Source organism: Pempheris klunzingeri, chromosome 7 (genome assembly GCF_042242105.1).
Source record: "Pempheris klunzingeri isolate RE-2024b chromosome 7, fPemKlu1.hap1, whole genome shotgun sequence".
Lineage (NCBI taxonomy): Eukaryota > Metazoa > Chordata > Actinopteri > Acropomatiformes > Pempheridae > Pempheris > Pempheris klunzingeri.
The window spans coordinates 594,922-613,219 of NC_092018.1; the positions used below are offsets into that span (position 1 = coordinate 594,922).

Below are 18,298 nucleotides of genomic sequence, written 5' to 3' on the forward strand. Positions count from 1 at the left end.
CCTCTGATTGGTCGGTATCAGTCTATAAAGAAGCGTCCTCTGATTGGTCGGTATCAGTCTGTATAAAGAAGCGTCCTCTGATTGGTCGGTATCAGTCTGTATAAAGAAGCGTCCTCTGATTGGTCGGTATCAGTCTGTATAAAGAAGCGTCCTTTGATTGGTCGGTATCAGTCTGTATAAAGAAGCGTCCTCTGATTGGTCGGTATCAGTCTGTATAAAGAAGCGTCCTCTGATTGGTCGGTATCAGTCTGTAAAGAAGCGTCCTCTGATTGGTCGGTATCAGTCTATAAAGAAGCGTCCTCTGATTGGTCGGTATCAGTCCGCGTAAAGAAGCGTCCTCTGATTGGTCGGTATCAGTCTATAAAGAAGCGTCCTCTGATTGGTCGGTATCAGTCTGTGTAAAGAAGCGTCCTCTGATTGGTCGGTATCAGTCTATAAAGAAGCGTCCTCTGATTGGTCGGTATCAGTCTATAAAGAAGCGTCCTCTGATTGGTCGGTATTAGGTAGACCAGGAAGGGGGGGGGCTTTAGGGCGGGGCTACCTGCTCACTGACCAATGGCGATGCCCATTGAACCAAACGCAGGGCTTCAAAATGGCGGTCCACAAGCCAACAGGTGATGTCACCATGTGTGTGTGTGTGTGTGAGGACTGAGGTGTCCTGATGTCAGAACCAGTGGGTGATGTTTTACAGAGTGATGCAGAATTGCAAACAAAGTACTAAAACAAAGTGAATATCCCCCCAGCAGAGACCCTGTCCCCCACTTTCCACAGCTGTTCTTCTCTGAATGAATCCTTCTGGTGTGTGACAGACAGACAGTCTGTGTGTGTGTGTGTGTGTGTGTGTGTGTGTGTGTGTGTTTGAGTTACACACACAGATGGTTGTAATGTGACCAAATTGTCCTTTAAGCTTTAAAAATATGACCAGCAGGTTTGACTTTTTTAAAAATGATTCACAGCATCTTGTGTAAGAAGCGGATGGACTTTTTAGATGTCTTACCTTAACTAATGATTCCTGTTATAAATATTACTTTGACTGTTACCTCAATCTCTCACTGCATTCTGTAACCTTTTAAAAAACACACCCACACCCTTTATCGATGGAAGCCATTTTCTCCATAAAAAGTGTTGGTGACGGTCTGCTCAGTCCTGCAGAAACAATAATTTGATTGTTTTTGACCAAACAAAAGTATATAGATTAAGAGCTAAATTCCTCAAATACCCATTTCCACCCAAAATAATGATTTGTACCCCTCCAGTGAGGTGTGAGAGCTACTGAACCATCAGAGCGTCTGATTGTTGTTCTGGAAACAGTTAGTGGAAACAGTATTCTGTTTATTAGAAGTGATTTATTTATTCTCTGCTCATTCTGTTTCTTTATGTTATTTGATTCATTGTGTTTTATTCTGCCTAATTTGACCTTTTTCATTGTTTCTGTGTGTAAACTGAAGTTTGGAGTAAAAACACAAGTTTTTCACTTCCGGTCCACAAAGTCTCGCGAGATTGTCACAGATGCTAACGGCTAGCAGCTAGCTGTTTCCGGGTCAGGGGACACCGTGCAGGACCGGACTGCGGGCGGACTAATCACCGAACTGACTACCCAACTGGTCTCGGACCGGTGTACCGACTGTTTTGCCTCCCGCGGCGGTGCATGGCAGCTAACCGCGCCTAGCTAACGTTAGCTGGCCGCGGACTGACAGCTCTGTCCGGTCACATGAAGTGAGTCTGACCGGGGGGAGGATGGCGGAGCCGCCGGGAGATCTCCCTCTGCGGTCCCCCTCGGAGGTCTCTCCCAGCCCCGGCAGACGGGACTCCTCCGATGAAAACGGAGTCACCGACAGCCCGGACGAGACTCTGTCCCCGACCTCAGTGATCTACTTCAAGGAGGCGCTGGACTCGTCCAGCCTGAGGTTCGGCTCTCTGTCTCCCGCCCCGCTCCGGCAGTACGACTTCAGGATCGAAAGGATCGACTCCAGGCGCAGAAGTAAGTGTCCCCGGACCTGCCGAGCGGACCGGCTGACGGTAGCTGACGGTGTCCTCCGGTAACGACCCCAGTCACTCGGACCGGTGGCCCCCGTTAGCAGCGCTAGCTTGTTGGTGTTGTTAGCTAACTTCTGGAACAAACTTTCACTTTTCCTCCTCAACACCGAATAAAACGGCCTTCAGCTGACCGAGCTCCCGGTAAACCGGTCTGAACCACCACGAGCTGTCCCGTCTCTTCTCTGTCATCCTTTAATTATCAGGGAAATGACCAAAAAACAACTAAACACAGTAAACTTAGCTGTGGCACCACGTGACCACTCCCCTGTGCTGTCACGTGTTAGGTGACTCACCTGGTTCGAGTCAGTCAGTAAAAACCAAAGCAGTCAGGTGAGATGTAGTCAGACACACACACACACACACACACACACACACACACACACACACACACACACACACACACACACACACACACACACACACACACACACACACACACACACTGTTCCAGCTGTGAACACTGAGTGTGTGTGTGATGTGTTCAGGTTCCCAGTAAATCATAAACCTTTAGTTTGTTTGTTTCACACAAACAGTTCTTTAGTTTATCTGAACAGACTTGTATGTCTGTACATACCGTCTGTAGTGCTGCCTGTCAGTGTCACATACATGTAACATGCATGTGAACACGCGTACAGTCACCTGCTGCAGTGAGGACTGCTCATCGTGACAGTCCTCTTTATGAGGGATAGTTTATGGAGAACAGAACAGTTCAGCCTCAGAGCGTCGGTTAGATAACGACAGAGGAAACCTCCAGTCTCTGCTCAGGTAACGTGGGGGTTCAGGATCAGGATCAGGATCAGGATCAGGATTGTTCAGGTTATTCCTCTAGCTAGCTGGAGATGGGAACACATTCAGAGTCAAACTGGTTCCAACAGAGTCGCCCTCTGTCGCACAGCTCTGTGAGGACATCATCATTTCATTCTCCTTCCTTTGGGGCTGAAACTCTTCCTAATGTAAAGAATCAGTCTGGTGTCTGAACCACAGTGTCGTACCTGCTCAGGTGGCAGCTGAACGTTCTCTGTAACACTATGTACGGACCAAAGCTGGTCTCTGAGTTATTCCTTCATGATTTGAGGGATTTATTCTGACATAAGCGGAGCCGAGCTCGGTCCTGGTCCTCAGGTGTTCTCTCTGCTGGAGATGAACGTGTTGAATACCTGTGAAGTCACCTGGGCTGAATATCTACTGACAGCAGCTTCGTGATGAGCGTCCTGACCAGCTGCACTAATTATCTCATGATTATCTAGTGATTAGTTACTAGAAGACACCCAGTGATGGTTTGCTGCTGATGAGGCCTCTAGTAGAGCGTTTGTGTTTACCTGGTGTTTACCTGGTGTTTACCTGAACGGTTGTTTAGTTGTGGTTCTGCTGAATGTGCTCACGAGAGAATGAACAAACGTGGGTCTGATCCGATGTGACGTCGTCGTCTCGTCCTCTGATGGCACCGACTGTCATCAATATCACCTGCTGAACGTCACGGGTGGCTTTTAAGAAACGGCTGCAACTAGAATTATTATTATTTTCCTTATTTTATTAATCGTTCTCTCCATTAATTGATCACTTGTTTGGTTTGTAAAATGTGATTGAAGAAGGTGATATCAGATATTCAGTTTACTGAGCAGAACACCAGCAAACATTCTCATGTAAGAAGCTGGAATCAGAGAATTTGGACATTTTTTCTTGATTAATAGTTGATCACTAGTTCATTAACTACCAAGTGAGCGTAGCTGCAGCAGGCCTCAGTGATTTAACCCGGTCAGACCTCTGCTCTCCCTGCTGCTGTAGTCCTGTTGTCCGCTGACGGGCCTCTGTTTGGGCTCCGGGGGGCCGCCGATGCCTCAGACAGATGGGTCCTCTGCTGCATCATTAGCACTGGCCGGGGACTCTGGGGACCCCCTCCCCCGATGTTTTTTTACGCATGCACCATCTGCTCACGTGACCGCGTGTTGCTGTACCCAGCACTGCTGTCGGCCATCTTGGTCGACACCCACCCAGAGCAGTCACTGCGGAGCACGGGCAGTCCAATCAGAGCGGCCGGGCCGGTGCTGAGCCGACCGGAGGAGGGCTGTGACTCCCAGCACGGAGCTCTCCTGCATTCTAAACCCCCGGCCTGCACAAAGGGGATAATAAGAGGCTGAAGAGGAGGAGGAGGAGGAGGAGAGGGCAGGGCAGCAGCGTTTGTTCCACTCAGCTGTGAGACGGAGGAGAGGAGGATGCAGGCATAAAGAGGAGGAGAAGCAGCCGCGCTCAGACACCCGCTGTGGGCCTTTGATGCTCTTTGTGTGGATGCTGTGTTCAGAGGCTCTCCGCTCTGCTTCGCTCTGACCTGTTATTTTTTGGGCCTTCGCTGGTTCCTGGAACAAAAGCAGCTGCGCCTTTTTCCCTCGGCGGTGTTGGCTTTGCCTCGCATCAGCTGAGTCATCATGTCTGATCTGACGCCTCAGAGCGAAACCCCGACCCCCACCACCGACAAGATCACCCAGGCCGCCCGGGAGACCATTTATCTCTGCAACTTTCGCGTGTCTGTCGACGGCGAGTGGCTCTGCCTTCGAGAGCTCAACGACATCTCCCTCACGCCCGACCCGGAGCCGGCCCATGAAGGTAACGTGTGACAGAGGAGCTCGGTGGGCGCGGTGGGGGGGTCTGTTTTAGGGCGTGGTGATGCTCAAGGTCCCTGGATGCCACACGTTTGCCAGAGAAGGGAGCTGATGTGTACGGTTAGAGCTGTGTCACGGTGGGTGTGAGGGTCTGATGTGTGAGAGTCACACGGCGGGGGGGGGGGGGGCGCCGCGCAGAAAAACAACCAGGAAGTGGCGGCTGTTTGGCCGAGAGGAGTTATGAGCTCGCTGTGGTTCACACCGACAGCAGGGATTCGATAGGTGACATTAGTGTCTGTTGTCCTTTGTCTGATGAAACGTTAGCGTCACACAGCAGGAGGAGTTAGCAGGCTGCTGATTTACATGTTTTTACTGACAAACCAACAGGATGCAGCTGAGTGTCAGGAGAGCAGACCACGTGGAGCTGGGAAGGTTTCATCTGGAAGACGTTCAGTGAGATGAATGAGTTCAGACAGTTATTGGTGTTATGATCTGGGTGTCAGCTGTCCTTCCTGCACAGAGGTCACTGAATCACCGTAAAAACCTCTCGCCATTGGCCGACTGTTACACTGAACTGTGCACCTGTCAGCGCCCTCTGGTGGACAAAGTGTACGATAATATCAGCCGATCAGCTGATATCGGTAACAGATTTATGGGTTAAACCAGTTGTTAGTTACTAGTTCAGATTTGTCCGATCTCTGCTGAGTTAAACGGCCAAACAAAGAAAAGTACAAATATAAAGAACCAGGTTTGACGTTCAGAGGAACATCTTTGAAGATGTTTGATCAAAACACACCTGCAGTTACAGCTGACCACCACAGGGGGCGCCACCACGGGGGGCGCCACCAACGGAGGTCCTCCGGACTGTAGCGTTAGCGTTAGCATTATATACGACTTCACTGTCGTCACTGATGCTTTCTTTTTAACGTGTTACTTTTTTTCTCTCTATTGCGCTTTTAATTTAGTTTTTTTAATTTAGTATTTTTAATTCAGTATTTTTAATTCAGTTTTTTAATGTTGTACATTGGGCTGTTGCAACACCTGAATTTCCCCCATGGGGATCAATAAAGGATGATTATTATGATCATCCTCTCCACAGAGGTCAGCACGATGAATACAACCTTCAGTACACAATCTTCACCTAAAAAACATCCGTTTGGTGTTTCGACCAATGAAAACTCTTTCTCCTCTGACGGGCGGGTCGACTGTTCGGGGGCGGCCCCCAGTTTGCACTTTGTTGTGTTCTTCCCCAGACTGACACCAAACCACCAGGACACCGCTGAGCCTCGGTGCGTTCAGGGTTTTAAACTGGATGGAGAACAGAACGTGTGCTGAGTGAAGGGCCGCTCCTCTTCCTCCTCTTCCTCGCCTCCTGCCACGCCCTCCCTCTGCACAGAGCTGGGGGGCCACGCTGTCCATCCCGGGGGAGGGCGGAGGTCAGACGGGGACGGAGACGTCACGCTGCAGGGAGATAATCAATCAATCAATCAATCAATCAATCAATTCACCTTTATTGATCCCCCAAGGGGGGAAATTCCATTTTTACAGTGGTGGGGAAAGTGGGGGGAGAAAACAAGAGGAGAGAGAGGGGAGGAGAAAAAAAACATGCGACACCAGACTGTACTCATGTGGAGTGCAGTGTGGGACCGGTAAAAAAAACCTCAGCACATATTTTTGCACATCACATGACAATAACAACATGGCAACAGGGGAGGGGAAAAGGGGAGTAGAGAATTCCAGCACCGCAGGAGGCAGGTCGCTGGCTACAGCCCCGTGCAGGCGAGCCCTTGGACCACGCCCCTCGTACTGGAGGGGTGGAAGCTGGCGAAGGCGTTGGATATAGGGCAGGAGTAAGTCCCGATGTGTTTGCCCATCAGTTCCCAAAACCCGCCTCAGTTCATTCGCGGTCGTCGGCGATAACATGGCGGTTGCCATGGAGACGTCCCTGGTCCGGTTCCAGATAAGCCAACAAACACCAGGTGGATGGGGGAGGGATGGGGAAGAGCGTCCCAGCTGCAGTGCACTCAGAGGGGAGATTGTTCAGACAGTGACCTTGGCCAAGGCCACTGCTTAGGGAGGCCAATTCAGATTAGATTATTTGGGTTAGAGCGAGACAGCCATATTCAATAGACTTGGCTTACTCTATTGTCCATTCTGGTCACTCAATCGATCCAATCCTTTCTGCAGAGCCGAAAGCTTCTCCAAGATGTTATCCGAGCGGTTAAGAACCGCAGCCACGGCCGTGGCCTGAGCCCTGCCTAAACCCTCAATCATGGTTGGCAGCGGAGTGGGGCCCTTGACTGCTACCACCGTCTTCCAGATTTGACGATACATCAGTACAAAGCCTGATCCAATCAGCAGAGCACCTAGTATCATGGATCCAAACAGATGACTGAGTTCATTATCAGTATATTCGTCCCTGCTCTCTCTTTATGTGAATCTTCTGTCCAAATCAGCTCCAGAGGAAAGTTTCATTAAAATTCTCTTTAAAATGCAGATGTGCTCGTCTCAGCCACGACTCAACAAGCTCCTGGGTTCATTACATCTTGGTTGCAGTGATTTTGTGCTGGAAGTCAAGATTTTCGTGCTCAGTACAGGATGCTCAAGGGTCCTGGAATTAAGAAAAGTCTGATCCTGGCAGGGAAGGTCCTGGAAGTCCTGGAAGTCCTGGAAGTCCTGGAAATCAGGGAATTCTTCTTTTTAAAAAACGGTTTAACATGACATACAGTCCACGAGCACCCGGGGCGCAGGCCAAATGTCTGAGTGTATTAATAATGTAAAGCCGACAGTTTAACCCTGCAGAGCTCGGCCTCTAAAAGCCTCCGTGTTATCGACTGACATCAATAATGGATCAGGAATAACTTCAGTGATTTTAGTTTGGCCGTTTTCTGTCCAGGCTGTTCATTGTTCGGGTTTGTGTTGAAGCCTTTGTTGTTGTTAGTGATAACATCAGTGTTCCAGATGTGCCACAGACCAGAAGCCTTTACAAACACATCCGTGAGCCGCGCTGACTCGCTGGTTTGCAGCTTATTTATTCCAGTGAACACAAGAACGCTGGTTTATTCTGACTCCCACGTTCTGCCTCCTGCGGCTGTAAAGACTCATTTCAGCAGCAAACCTGCACGAATCAGTGGCAGAAAATAGACCCAGACAGGAGCAGCATTTCTGTTCACTCTGTTTTATTAACTGTTTTATTGTCCACATGAGGCCACACAAGGTCTTACTTTATAACTTTATAACCTACTAACCTAATGCACAGCATCCTGTGCATCTCTTAATGAAACAGCATTTTTCTTTTCCAACCAAAGCCTGTTTTTTGTCTCTTTATTTTCATATTAAAACTGCGTCGTCTCCTCCTGTAGACCCGGTGGCTCTGGGTACATTTGGCCCCTGAGTCATTGCTGCTGTCACTAAACCACCTTTTCCTCTTTCCTCTCCTCCTTGTTTTAGATCCCAAGGATCCCATCGCGATCGAGAGGCTGAACTTGATGAACATGGCCAAACTGAGCATCAAGGGCCTGATCGAGTCCGCTCTGAACCTCGGACGCACGCTCGACTCCGACTATGCACCCCTCCAGCAGTTCTTCGTGGTGATGGAGCACTGTCTGAAACACGGGCTGAAAAGTACGTGGACGACACACTCGACTCTGAAACTGTGTGATCGCAGGCTGCTACGAGTCTGACAACCTTCTGTGGACATTATTGTCCAGTTCACACCGTCCATTAAACATTTGTACTGCGCTCACTCCTGGGTTGTTCGTTATTAACAGTCATTGTCTCTGTCCTCAGCCAAGAAAACCTTCCTGGGGCAGAACAAGTCCTTCTGGGGGGCGTTGGAGCTGGTTGAGAAGTTGACGCCGGAGGCAGGAGAGATCACCGCCAGCGTCAAAGACCTGCCGGGCCTCAAGTGAGTCCAGTACACCAGAGTCCTCCCAGCATGACGTTTACAGCAGCTTAGCTGGAAACAGAAGGACGTGGTGGTGTAGGAGCTGCTGCGTTTGGCAGCAGGGAGCTTTTATTAGTGACTATTGATCAGCCAAGATGAATTTTAGTGTGCTGGAGGAAATGTTAGACCTTCTGGCCGGCCACCGTCCGCTCACTTCCCACAAACCATCGTCAGTGAAAAGACAAATAAAATCCTCAGGTTGGGATTATTATTTATTATTTTTCGACTGACGCTGTGTGCATCAGGTGTGTTAGCTGTTCCCGTCTTCATCCATCATCCTTTCCTAAACCTAACCAACCTGCCGCTGAAAGCTGAAATGTAGAAGTTAACCACACAGGTATAAAGTCTGAGCCACCACGTTGACCTGTGCTGGGATTCATCCTTCTTCACACTCTGCGGTCAGCCCCGTGTGGCCCCCCCGTCCTCGGCTCCTGTGGGAGTAACATTGGTTGGAGACATGTAACCATGGAAACCCAAACGATGAAAAAGAATCAGCAAAGTGAATATAATGAATAAATAACAATATTTCCACTTGAACTGAAGAACTTAGTACCGTTACATCAGAGCAGTGCTGTCGATGCCTCCAGTGCTGCGTACTGACCGTCTGCACCTCGTCTGTTGGCTTCACTCTGAACTTTATGATAAACACCTGTCACACAGTTGGTTTTAAACCGAAGGACCCACATGAAGCAGTCAGTCAAACGTAGAGTGCCGATCGTCCTTACAGGTTAATTATGTACTGAGTTGAACCCTGGAGGACTTAAACTAGCTAAATACACTCACTGAAAGAAGAGGGCGGATGTTTGAGGTGTGTGTTTGACTGCAGGACTCCTCTGGGACGGGGGCGAGCCTGGCTGCGACTGGCCCTGATGCAGAAGAAACTCTCCGACTACATGAAGACCATCATCAACAGGAAGGACCTGCTCAGGTGAGTGTGTGTGTGTGTGTGTGTGTGTGTGTGTGTGTGTGTGTGGGGGGGGGGGGGGTCGGGCCGCGGTCGGTGACGGCGTCTCTAACTCTGCTTTGTCTCTGCAGTGAATTCTACGAGCAGAATGCGTTGATGATGGAGGAGGAGGGCGCCGTCATCGCCGGGCTGCTCGTCGGTCTGAATGTCATCGACGCCAACCTGTGCATGAAGGGAGAGGACCTGGACTCTCAGGTGAGCCTGCTTCCACCCTCACACCGGCCACAGCGAAGAGGAAGGAGGGCCGCAGTTCTCAGGGAGGAAGATTTGTTCTTCTGGGTTGTGACGCAGTGACCTGATGTTTGTCTTCATGGAGGTTAAGCTGTCAAATGTTGGGTCAGGGTGACCAGCTGGGCGACATGTACCCTTTATTTCTGTTTTCAATTATCTGGTGATTATTTTCTGGTGGTTTGGTCTATAAAACATTAGAACAGTGACAAAAGTCCGTCACTACGTCCTGGAGCCAGAGGTGACCTCATCAAACGTTTGCACCTTTAACTCTCCTGATTCAAAGGATCATCTTCATCGTTCATCTGAGTCATTAGAAAAACAGTGAGGGCAGAGGACCAGGACTGGGGACGGTGCTCCAGACACCCCAGGGACACACGTTTATATTGGGGAGACCTTAAAAACATCTTGTTCTCTTTAAACACCCTAAACGCTCTCCGTGGTGGGGGTCACTGATTTCCTGTTTCTTGTTGAATGACTTCTGCAGGTCGGAGTGATCGATTTTTCAATGTACCTCAAAGACGGAGGCCACAGCAGTAAGAGTGCAGAGGGGTGAGTGCTGCCTCCGTTTGAGTTACACACTGAGCAGCATGTGGAAGGTTTGACCCAGTGATCTGTGTGATGGCTGACTGTGTTTTAGGGTAAAGATAAAGACCTCAGGGCAACTAGCACTTAATGATTAATCTGACAGTTATGTCCCCGATGAATTCACTGTTTGGGCAGCAAAACCACAGAAAAGGAGAGTTTCAGTCTAATGGTGTGTTTGAAACATGAAGACTAGAAAAGGCCCAAAAGAATCTGGACTGACAAATAGATGTAAAAGGTTTGAATAGTTTCAGATTGATTCTCTGCTGATGGACTAATCACTGTGACCCAAACGGGTGTGACTCTCTTATTATTCTGGATTATTATTCTGGATTATTCAGCTGCGCTCAGGTTTAACCAGCCACGTGTCCCTGTTTGCTCCTCCAGCGACGGTCAGATCACAGCGATCCTCGATCAGAAGAATTATGTGGAGGAGCTGAACAGACATTTAAGGTCGGTCTCGTCGCTGTGATGTAAATGAGAAGACGACAGGTGATCTCCTCTTAGAGAGGACGTGGGATGCAGACCGGCTAATGTGACCTTTCTGTCTGTGTGTAGCGCTTCAGTGAATAACCTCCAGGCCAAAGTGGACGCTCTGGAGAAGTCCAACACGAAGCTGACAGAAGAGGTGAGGCTGGTCCACAGGGTTAAGTTAAAAAACTAGGGGTTATAAATCCAGGTTATTATAGAGGGGGGCAGGGTTGGTCGTTAACATCCACTGGCTTCTGTCTCTGCAGCTCGCAGTCGCAAATAACCGGATCATCACTTTACAAGAAGACGTGGAGCGAGTGAAGGAGGAGAGTTCATACCAGCTGGAGTCCAGGAAGGTGAACACACCGGCTCTTTAACCTTTAACTCCGTCTCTGCTCCCTAAAGCTGAGATCAGTCACATGATCACCACTGAAGCCCCCTCACACAGACTGACTGATCAGCTGATCTAATGTGGAGGACAGTGAGCCAGGACGCCATGTTTTATCATCATCCTGCTGAACGGGACAGGGAGACAGCTGTGAACACACACACACACACACACACACACACACACACACACACACACACACACACTGATCAATGGAAAACAGAAACATCAGACATTATGAACAGATGAGAAAAGACAGAAGTGTTGATTTAGTCATTCAGGCTCATCGTTAATGATCAATAACTCTGATCATCAATAACTCTGATCATCAATAATAGATGTTCTCGTAGTTAAAGTTGAGCCCAGATTCAGTCATTCAGATTATTTCCTCTATAATTCATCGTGATCCCTATATATATCTATATCTATATATAGATATAGATATAGATATAGATATAGATCGATATCTATATCTATATCTAGATATAGATATAGATCGATATCTATATCTATATCTAGATATAGATATAGACATCTAGATATATATTGATCGATATTGATCTGAAACATGAGCTCTTCTCGCTGTGAACTCTGTGATATTCATACTAAATACATTTCTGTGCTCATGTTTGTGTTTGTTCGTGTTCAGGCGCTCCGAAGCGACTCGGCAGCAGACGGACAGTCGCTGGGTGAAACACGCAAGCAGCTCAAAGAGGAGACTTTGCTCCGATTGGTGCGTTTCAGGCTCTGATGATTTACGGGTTGAGGTGGCAGGTGTGTGCTGAGGCTGCTGTGCTGTGTGCAGGATGTGGAGAAGGAGCTGGAGGTGCAGATTGGGATGAAGCAGGAGATGGAGCTGTCCATGAAGATGCTGGAGAAAGACATCTGTGAGAAGCAGGACGCGCTGGTGGAGCTCCGGCAGCAGCTGGACGACCTGCGAGCCATCAACCAGCAGCTCGGCCACAAGGCACAGGTCAGAGCCCCCCCCCCCCCCCCCCCCCGGTTCTCTTTAAGGGAACAAACTCTGTCAAAATGTCCCAACGTGCAGACAGCCGTAGAAAATACCAGTTAGGTGTCCGTGTTCCATGTTTCCTGAGCAGGAGCAGGAAGGTCCGATAAATAGATGGAGAATAGACGTGTTGTCATGGAAACAAACCCACAGGGTCTTAACGATACGTCATCTCGCTCATTACACGGCTTTGTAACGACGAGAGGCCGACAAAGCCGTGTGGACCTGGGGGGCGGGGCCGTCCGGTGGACCTGGGGGGTGCACTAACGTGTCTTGTGTCCCTCAGAACGTCGATGCCAGCTCCAAACAGAAGAGCGACGCCATCGCTCGCCTGGAGGAGAAGGTGAACCAGATGAACGGGACGGTCAAACAGCTGGAGACCAGGTGAGCCCCCCCCCCCCCCCCCACACACACACACACACACCCTGTTACTGCTGTGTGTCAGTGCTCCAGCAGACACACACCTCCTCTGACTGTCCCGTGTCTGTCTCCCCTCCTCCTTCGTCACTCCTCCTCATCCTCTCTGGTCTGAATCAGTGAGAAACACCTGGTGAAGCAGGCCAGGAACCTGAACTCAGCAGCAGGGAGGCTGCTGCAGCTGCAGCAGTAGCCCCCCCCCCCCCCTGCTCGCCGCCATGATCCTGAACACAAACATCGAGCCCCGCCTGACGTAGAAATAACCAAACTAGGCCGGCGTTATCTTTTCTGTACGATGCTCCTTTGTTGTTGACATTAAAGCGTTTTCCCAGAACCCCCTGCAGCATCAGCTTCGGTAGTGCGGGCTGAGCCGGCCGACCCTTTAGCAGCCCCCCCCCCCCCGTGTTCTCTGACCACGTCTGACTTTTACTTCTGTTCGGTCGGCCTTTCTTACAAACACCCCATTAACGCTTTCTGGCAGTTAGACGAGTAGACGGAGAGGCGGCCCGGCGTCCTGAGAGGACAGTTAGGATGGGACGGACCGGGGGCTCGCACGTCCTGGGTGTGTGTGTGGGGGGGGGGGTGGACTCGCTGCCGTGGTGCTCCACAGAACCGCAGCGCTACCAGAGAGACGGGGCGAACGCCCCCAACCAGCAGAGACTGTGAGCTGCCGTTTAGGGGCTGAGGTGTGGGGATGAGCGGGATGCAGGACGCAGACAGGGAGTGAACATACGTTTGTGTAAACTGTAGTTGATCATTAGGCCAATAAAACATAACCAACCAGCCTGCTTCACCTTCTTTGGCTACAGTTTCCTCTTCAGACTCCTCCTCTCATTTTTTGTTGTTTTTATTTCAGTTTCTGTCGGCGTCTGTTTCTTTCCATCAGTTTCATTTTACCATAAGTTTATGTGACCCCCCCCACCCCTACCCCCTACCCCCTACCCCCCCACCCAGATGTAAACAGGCTGACAGGGAGAGGGATCTGGCTCTAGAGGCCAACCGGCTCTTCAAACAAGAGTTTGGAGACAAGATCGAGAGTCTGCAGGTGGAGGTGGAGCAGCTGAGGAGGCACAGGTAAGGCCTGAGCCTGGGGGGGGGCTGTGGGGGGGCACTGAGGGGACATCCACCGGTCACAGGGATTCAGGCAGACAGACGACACCTCCTGGACGACCCACTGAACAGCAGGAAACACCTGGCGACGTGTTGCTATGGCAACGTTGTATTTACAAAAATCAAGTAAAATATATTGGATGGAATAATTATGCATTACGAGGGGGGGGGGCAGGGGGGGTAATGTTCAGCTAAATGAACCCAGACAGGAAGATGCAGATCTCACTTCTTACACGACTTCACAGCGAAGAATGAAATATTTGTTTCTGCCAGAGAAACAACCAGAACACCAGACTGACCAATCAGAGCGGAGCGTTCATGTCACAGTTTATGATGATGAGTCAGGTCAGGTTAGTGTGTGTGTGTGTGTGTGTGTGTGTGTGTGTGTGTGTGTGTGTGTGTGTGTGTCATCAGAGGAGGCTGCTGAACTTCTTAAAGTCTTTAAAGTTTGGAAAAAGCCTGATTTGAAGGTTTGGAATATGCTTGAGTTTGAATGTTGTCCTTTCAAAGTGTTTTCAGCACACATGGAGCGCTCAGGTGCACTAAAAACCTCTTCATGTTTGAAAAGAACCCGTCCTGTCCTCACGTTCACGGCGGACACACAGCAGAGCCTGATTAACTGACGGGGCGGCGCCCTCTGACCTCTGACCTCTGAACCTGTGGACGCTGCAGACTGAAGACGTCTACAGTTGTGGTGTTACCGCTTTAACAACATGGCTTCAGAGATCAGTCCTGTGGTGATCAGCAGGCTTCATACCACCTGATCTGGTGGACGCTGGAGCGATCGCCTCGTCAATACTTCAGTAACAACGGTCACAGTGACCACTAGTACAGAAGGAAACCTGGTAACGACGGAGCGTGTTCCTGTTGAGAAGCCGTTTGAACCCTCAGACTTGTCCCGGTCCAGGTCCGGTCTGGAGCTGGAGCTGAGGAAGGAGCGCGAGCGAAGGGCCGAGCATCACGTGGACGCTTCTCAGAGACAGTCCAGCACTCCTCGGAGGGCCAGGAGACACCTGGAGACCACGGCACAGGTGAGCCTCCTCCACGGCACGCTCCGCCTCCATCTGTGCACTCCCTGCTCTTACATGATGAGTTTCCCCTACAGAGGCCCCCAGAGTCCCCGACAGCCAGGAGGGACATCGACCGGATAACCACAGCAGCAGACGACAAAACCAGCCTGAGCTCCAGCCTGTAAGTCGCTTTAAAGGAGAGCTCCGCTGTTTTTAAACCTGCGCTCTATCTGTTCGTAGCCTGGTGTCTAAATGACTGGTAGGTACGACGAGTGTTGTTGTTTGATCCACTGACAGGATCAGAGTGTTATTCTAAGTGTGTGACAGCATCATGGAAAGGATCCCTACAGAGAGAGACCTGGAAGATCCTTTTGGTTTAACCACAAACAGCACACACACCAGACTACATTCACTAAAACAGGGATTTTAGAGCTGCTGCTCCATCAGTCAGTGTGTGTGTTACTGTGTGACTTTGGGATTTTAAAGGGTTAATTCAGCTCCTGTGTCCTGGGAGCTAAAATCACTGTTTTAGTGAATGGAGTCTGGTGTGTGTGCAGAGAGACATGTTTTTGTACCTGCTAGTAATTTTGACCCCCAAACATGTAAAAATATTTATTCTTTATTAATTTATTTGTTTATTATTTATTCTTTATTATTGTGGATGTTTAGAAATACCAGTTGTATCTTAACTATATCCTGAGAAAGAATAAATAATTATTTATACTAAATATATTGATTGACCCCTTCTCCTTCTCTAAGGTCCCTGTCACACCATGAGGATGAACAGGTGAGGTGTTTCATATCTGACCACAGATCAGTTTAATGATTAAAGGACCAGTTCAAAGCAGGAACTCTCTGTTCTCATTGATGATTGATTGATGAAGTCCATCACGGCTGTAACCATCATTAATGCAGGAGGAGTCGTTTGTGGAGATCAGTCAGCCTTCAATCTGTCCGCTGTGTGAGCAGGACGAGTCCCTGCTGAAGACCAAGGTACCAATCAGTCAGTCAATCAATCAATCAATCAATCAATCAATCAATCTAGTGAATCAGGGTGTTTCTAGGAGCTTATTGAGTCAGTGAACAGTCTTTATATAGAGAGCAGGCTGATGGATGAAGGAAGCAACCAGTCGACCAACATGTAGCCTATTGATAACCTAGATAACTTATTGATAACCTAGATAACTTATTGATAACCTAGATAACTTATTGATAACCTAGATAACTTATTGATAACCTAGATAACCTGTTGATAACCTAGATAACTTATTGATAACCTAGATAACCTATTGATAACCTAGATAACTTATTGATAACCTATTGATAACCTAGATAACTTATTGATCCTTCCTGAACTCTTCAGGACGTTTAGACTGAGACACCAAACAAACGAACAGGTTCAGATTAATCAATACATGTATCAGATACTTCACCCATTGATCTGCTCTTATTAAATCAGTTTAAACGATGACTTTGATCCAAACTGATTGATTATTGGATGAGAATTCTAATAACTTTATTGATCCTCTGACCTTCGTCAGCAGGTCAAAATCTCCCACAATGCCCTTCCCTCCCATCAGCCTCTCTCCTCGGTGCTCGTTAGGTAGCGTTAGCACGCTGGCGCTAAGCTAAGACGGGGCGTCCCGGTTCCTGAGGGTTCCTCTCTGTTGTTTCCTCCTGCAGAAACAGTGTAAGAACTGCGGGGGGGTTTTCTGTGAGGGCTGCGTGTCCAACGAGCTGCCGCTGCCCTCCTCCATCCTCCCCGAGACCGTCTGCACCACCTGCTTCTCCCAGCTGCTCCAACAATACGCTTCAACGCCACCGTGAGACGGCCAGCGTGTAACCACCAGACACCGAGATCAGACACGAGGAGGACCTGCTGGACCTGCGGGGCCTGCGGGACCTGCTGGACCTGCTGGACCTGCTGGACCTGCTGGACCTGTGGGACCTGCTGGACCTGTAGGACCTGCTGGACCTGTGGGGCCTGTAGGACCTGCTGGACCTGCGGGGCCTGTGGGACCTGCTGGACCTGTGGGACCTGCTGGACCTGCTGGACCTGTGGGACCTGTAGGACCTGCGGGGCCTGCGGGACCTGCTGGACCGGCACTGAGGAAATGCACTTTGACTTCAGGACCGGAGACGATGAGAAACATCTGACGAGTCCTGAACTGATTTTAGTTACTTTAAAGGGTCACTACCCTGTTTCTACCCATGATCCTCTCTGTCCTCATCCTGGTGTCTGAGTGACTGGTGGGTAGGAAAAGTGTTGGAACTGGTCCAGTAGATCACCTCAGCCAGTGCAATGGCTGCACTTTTAGTACCTTCCGGCCCTTCAGAGACCAGGACTCGCACAGACAGGACCGGGGTCAGACAGTCTCCTCCTTTAATCGTCTCCTGCACTTAAAACCACACTCAGAGTTCACTCATGATCTTTTTAACAGATGTTAAGTTTTAAAAGATGAAAAAGTTCAAACAGATTTATTTTAGCCTCAGCTGCAGATCAGGACTCTGGTTCAGGACTCTGGTTCAGGACTCTGGTTCAGGACTCTGCTGACAAAATCAAACTGATATTAAACGTGTCAGTGGAGTCGTGAAACCATCAGGAACATCAGGAACACTGTAGAGTTCCAGACCACGAGGCCACAAATGTCCCAGTTATCTCTAACCAAAGTCCTCAGCTGCTGGCTGGTGATGGAGCCTCCTCTGGGTTCAGGTCTGATGGAGCCTCCTCTGGGTTCAGGTCTGATGGAGCCTCCTCTGGGTTCAGGTCTGATGGAGCCTCCTCTGGGTTCAGGTCTGATGAAGAGCTCACGCTGCGCTTCAGTCTTCATGTTAAAGGAACAGTTCAACACTTTCGCTCTTTCCTTTGGTTTATGGGTGGGACTATTTCCTGGAGTCTGGGGCGTGTTTATTAATGAGCTTTAAAGGTTCAGGTGGCCAGATTTTAGTATGTTTGGACTGAACCAGACGGTCGTCATGCTGCGCTGAGCTAAGCTAAGCTAAGCTAAGCTAAGCTAACGGCTGGTTTCTACCAAACGTGTGTTTCCCAAAGTGTCAGCCTAGTGCTTCGGCCCACAGCGCTGACCCTGTGGGCTTAGTGATTCTTTGCTGTTGTGTTCTGTGTTAGTTGGAGGGGGCATTAACAAAAACTCGTGGTGTCTCTGAGACTCTTTCTGGGCCGACCGGTTTGATGCGGAGCGTCAGAGCTGCTTCCGGTCTGTCGGCTCACGTGAGGAAGAATCTCAGAGAAAAGGTTTAGTCGCTGCAGCTCATTAACACGTGAGATGGAATCGCTTCTTAGATCGACAATAAACTTTTATTAAACTTTACTGCTGTGACTCTGCTGTGATTATTTCAGGAAGACTAACAGCACTGTTCATCAAGTATCTCATCAAACATCTCAAACAAAGGTTTAACGCTCACTTTCTGAGTGTCTGACAGCATCATGGAAAAGATCCCTGCAGGGAGAGATCTGGAAGATCTACTGCTAACACTCTGACTGATGGAGGCAGCAGCTCCTAAATCCCTGTTTTAGT

The 18,298-nt window shown here is 49.4% G+C and overlaps 1 protein-coding gene across 2 annotated transcripts; it reads left to right on the plus strand.

The window, feature by feature from the left end:
• Positions 1-1,501: 1,501 nt before the first annotated feature.
• rufy3 (RUN and FYVE domain containing 3) lies at positions 1,502-18,091 on the plus strand. Of its 2 annotated transcripts, XR_011584408.1 has the most exons (19): positions 1,502-1,981; positions 8,085-8,258; positions 8,424-8,541; positions 9,407-9,508; positions 9,616-9,739; positions 10,260-10,324; positions 10,745-10,810; positions 10,916-10,985; positions 11,095-11,184; positions 11,866-11,949; positions 12,022-12,189; positions 12,512-12,609; positions 13,597-13,716; positions 14,660-14,783; positions 14,858-14,943; positions 15,522-15,549; positions 15,678-15,755; positions 16,446-17,475; positions 17,557-18,091. XR_011584408.1 is itself a non-coding variant. In XM_070833361.1 (18 exons), exons 1-18 carry the CDS (start codon positions 1,738-1,740, stop codon positions 16,587-16,589), a joined length of 1,983 nt encoding a protein of 660 aa, XP_070689462.1. In that variant the 5' UTR covers positions 1,502-1,737; the 3' UTR covers positions 16,590-18,091. The 2 variants fall into 2 exon arrangements, 1 of the variants encoding a protein (XP_070689462.1); XM_070833361.1 differs by having other exon boundaries at positions 16,446-18,091.
• Positions 18,092-18,298: the final 207 nt, after the last annotated feature.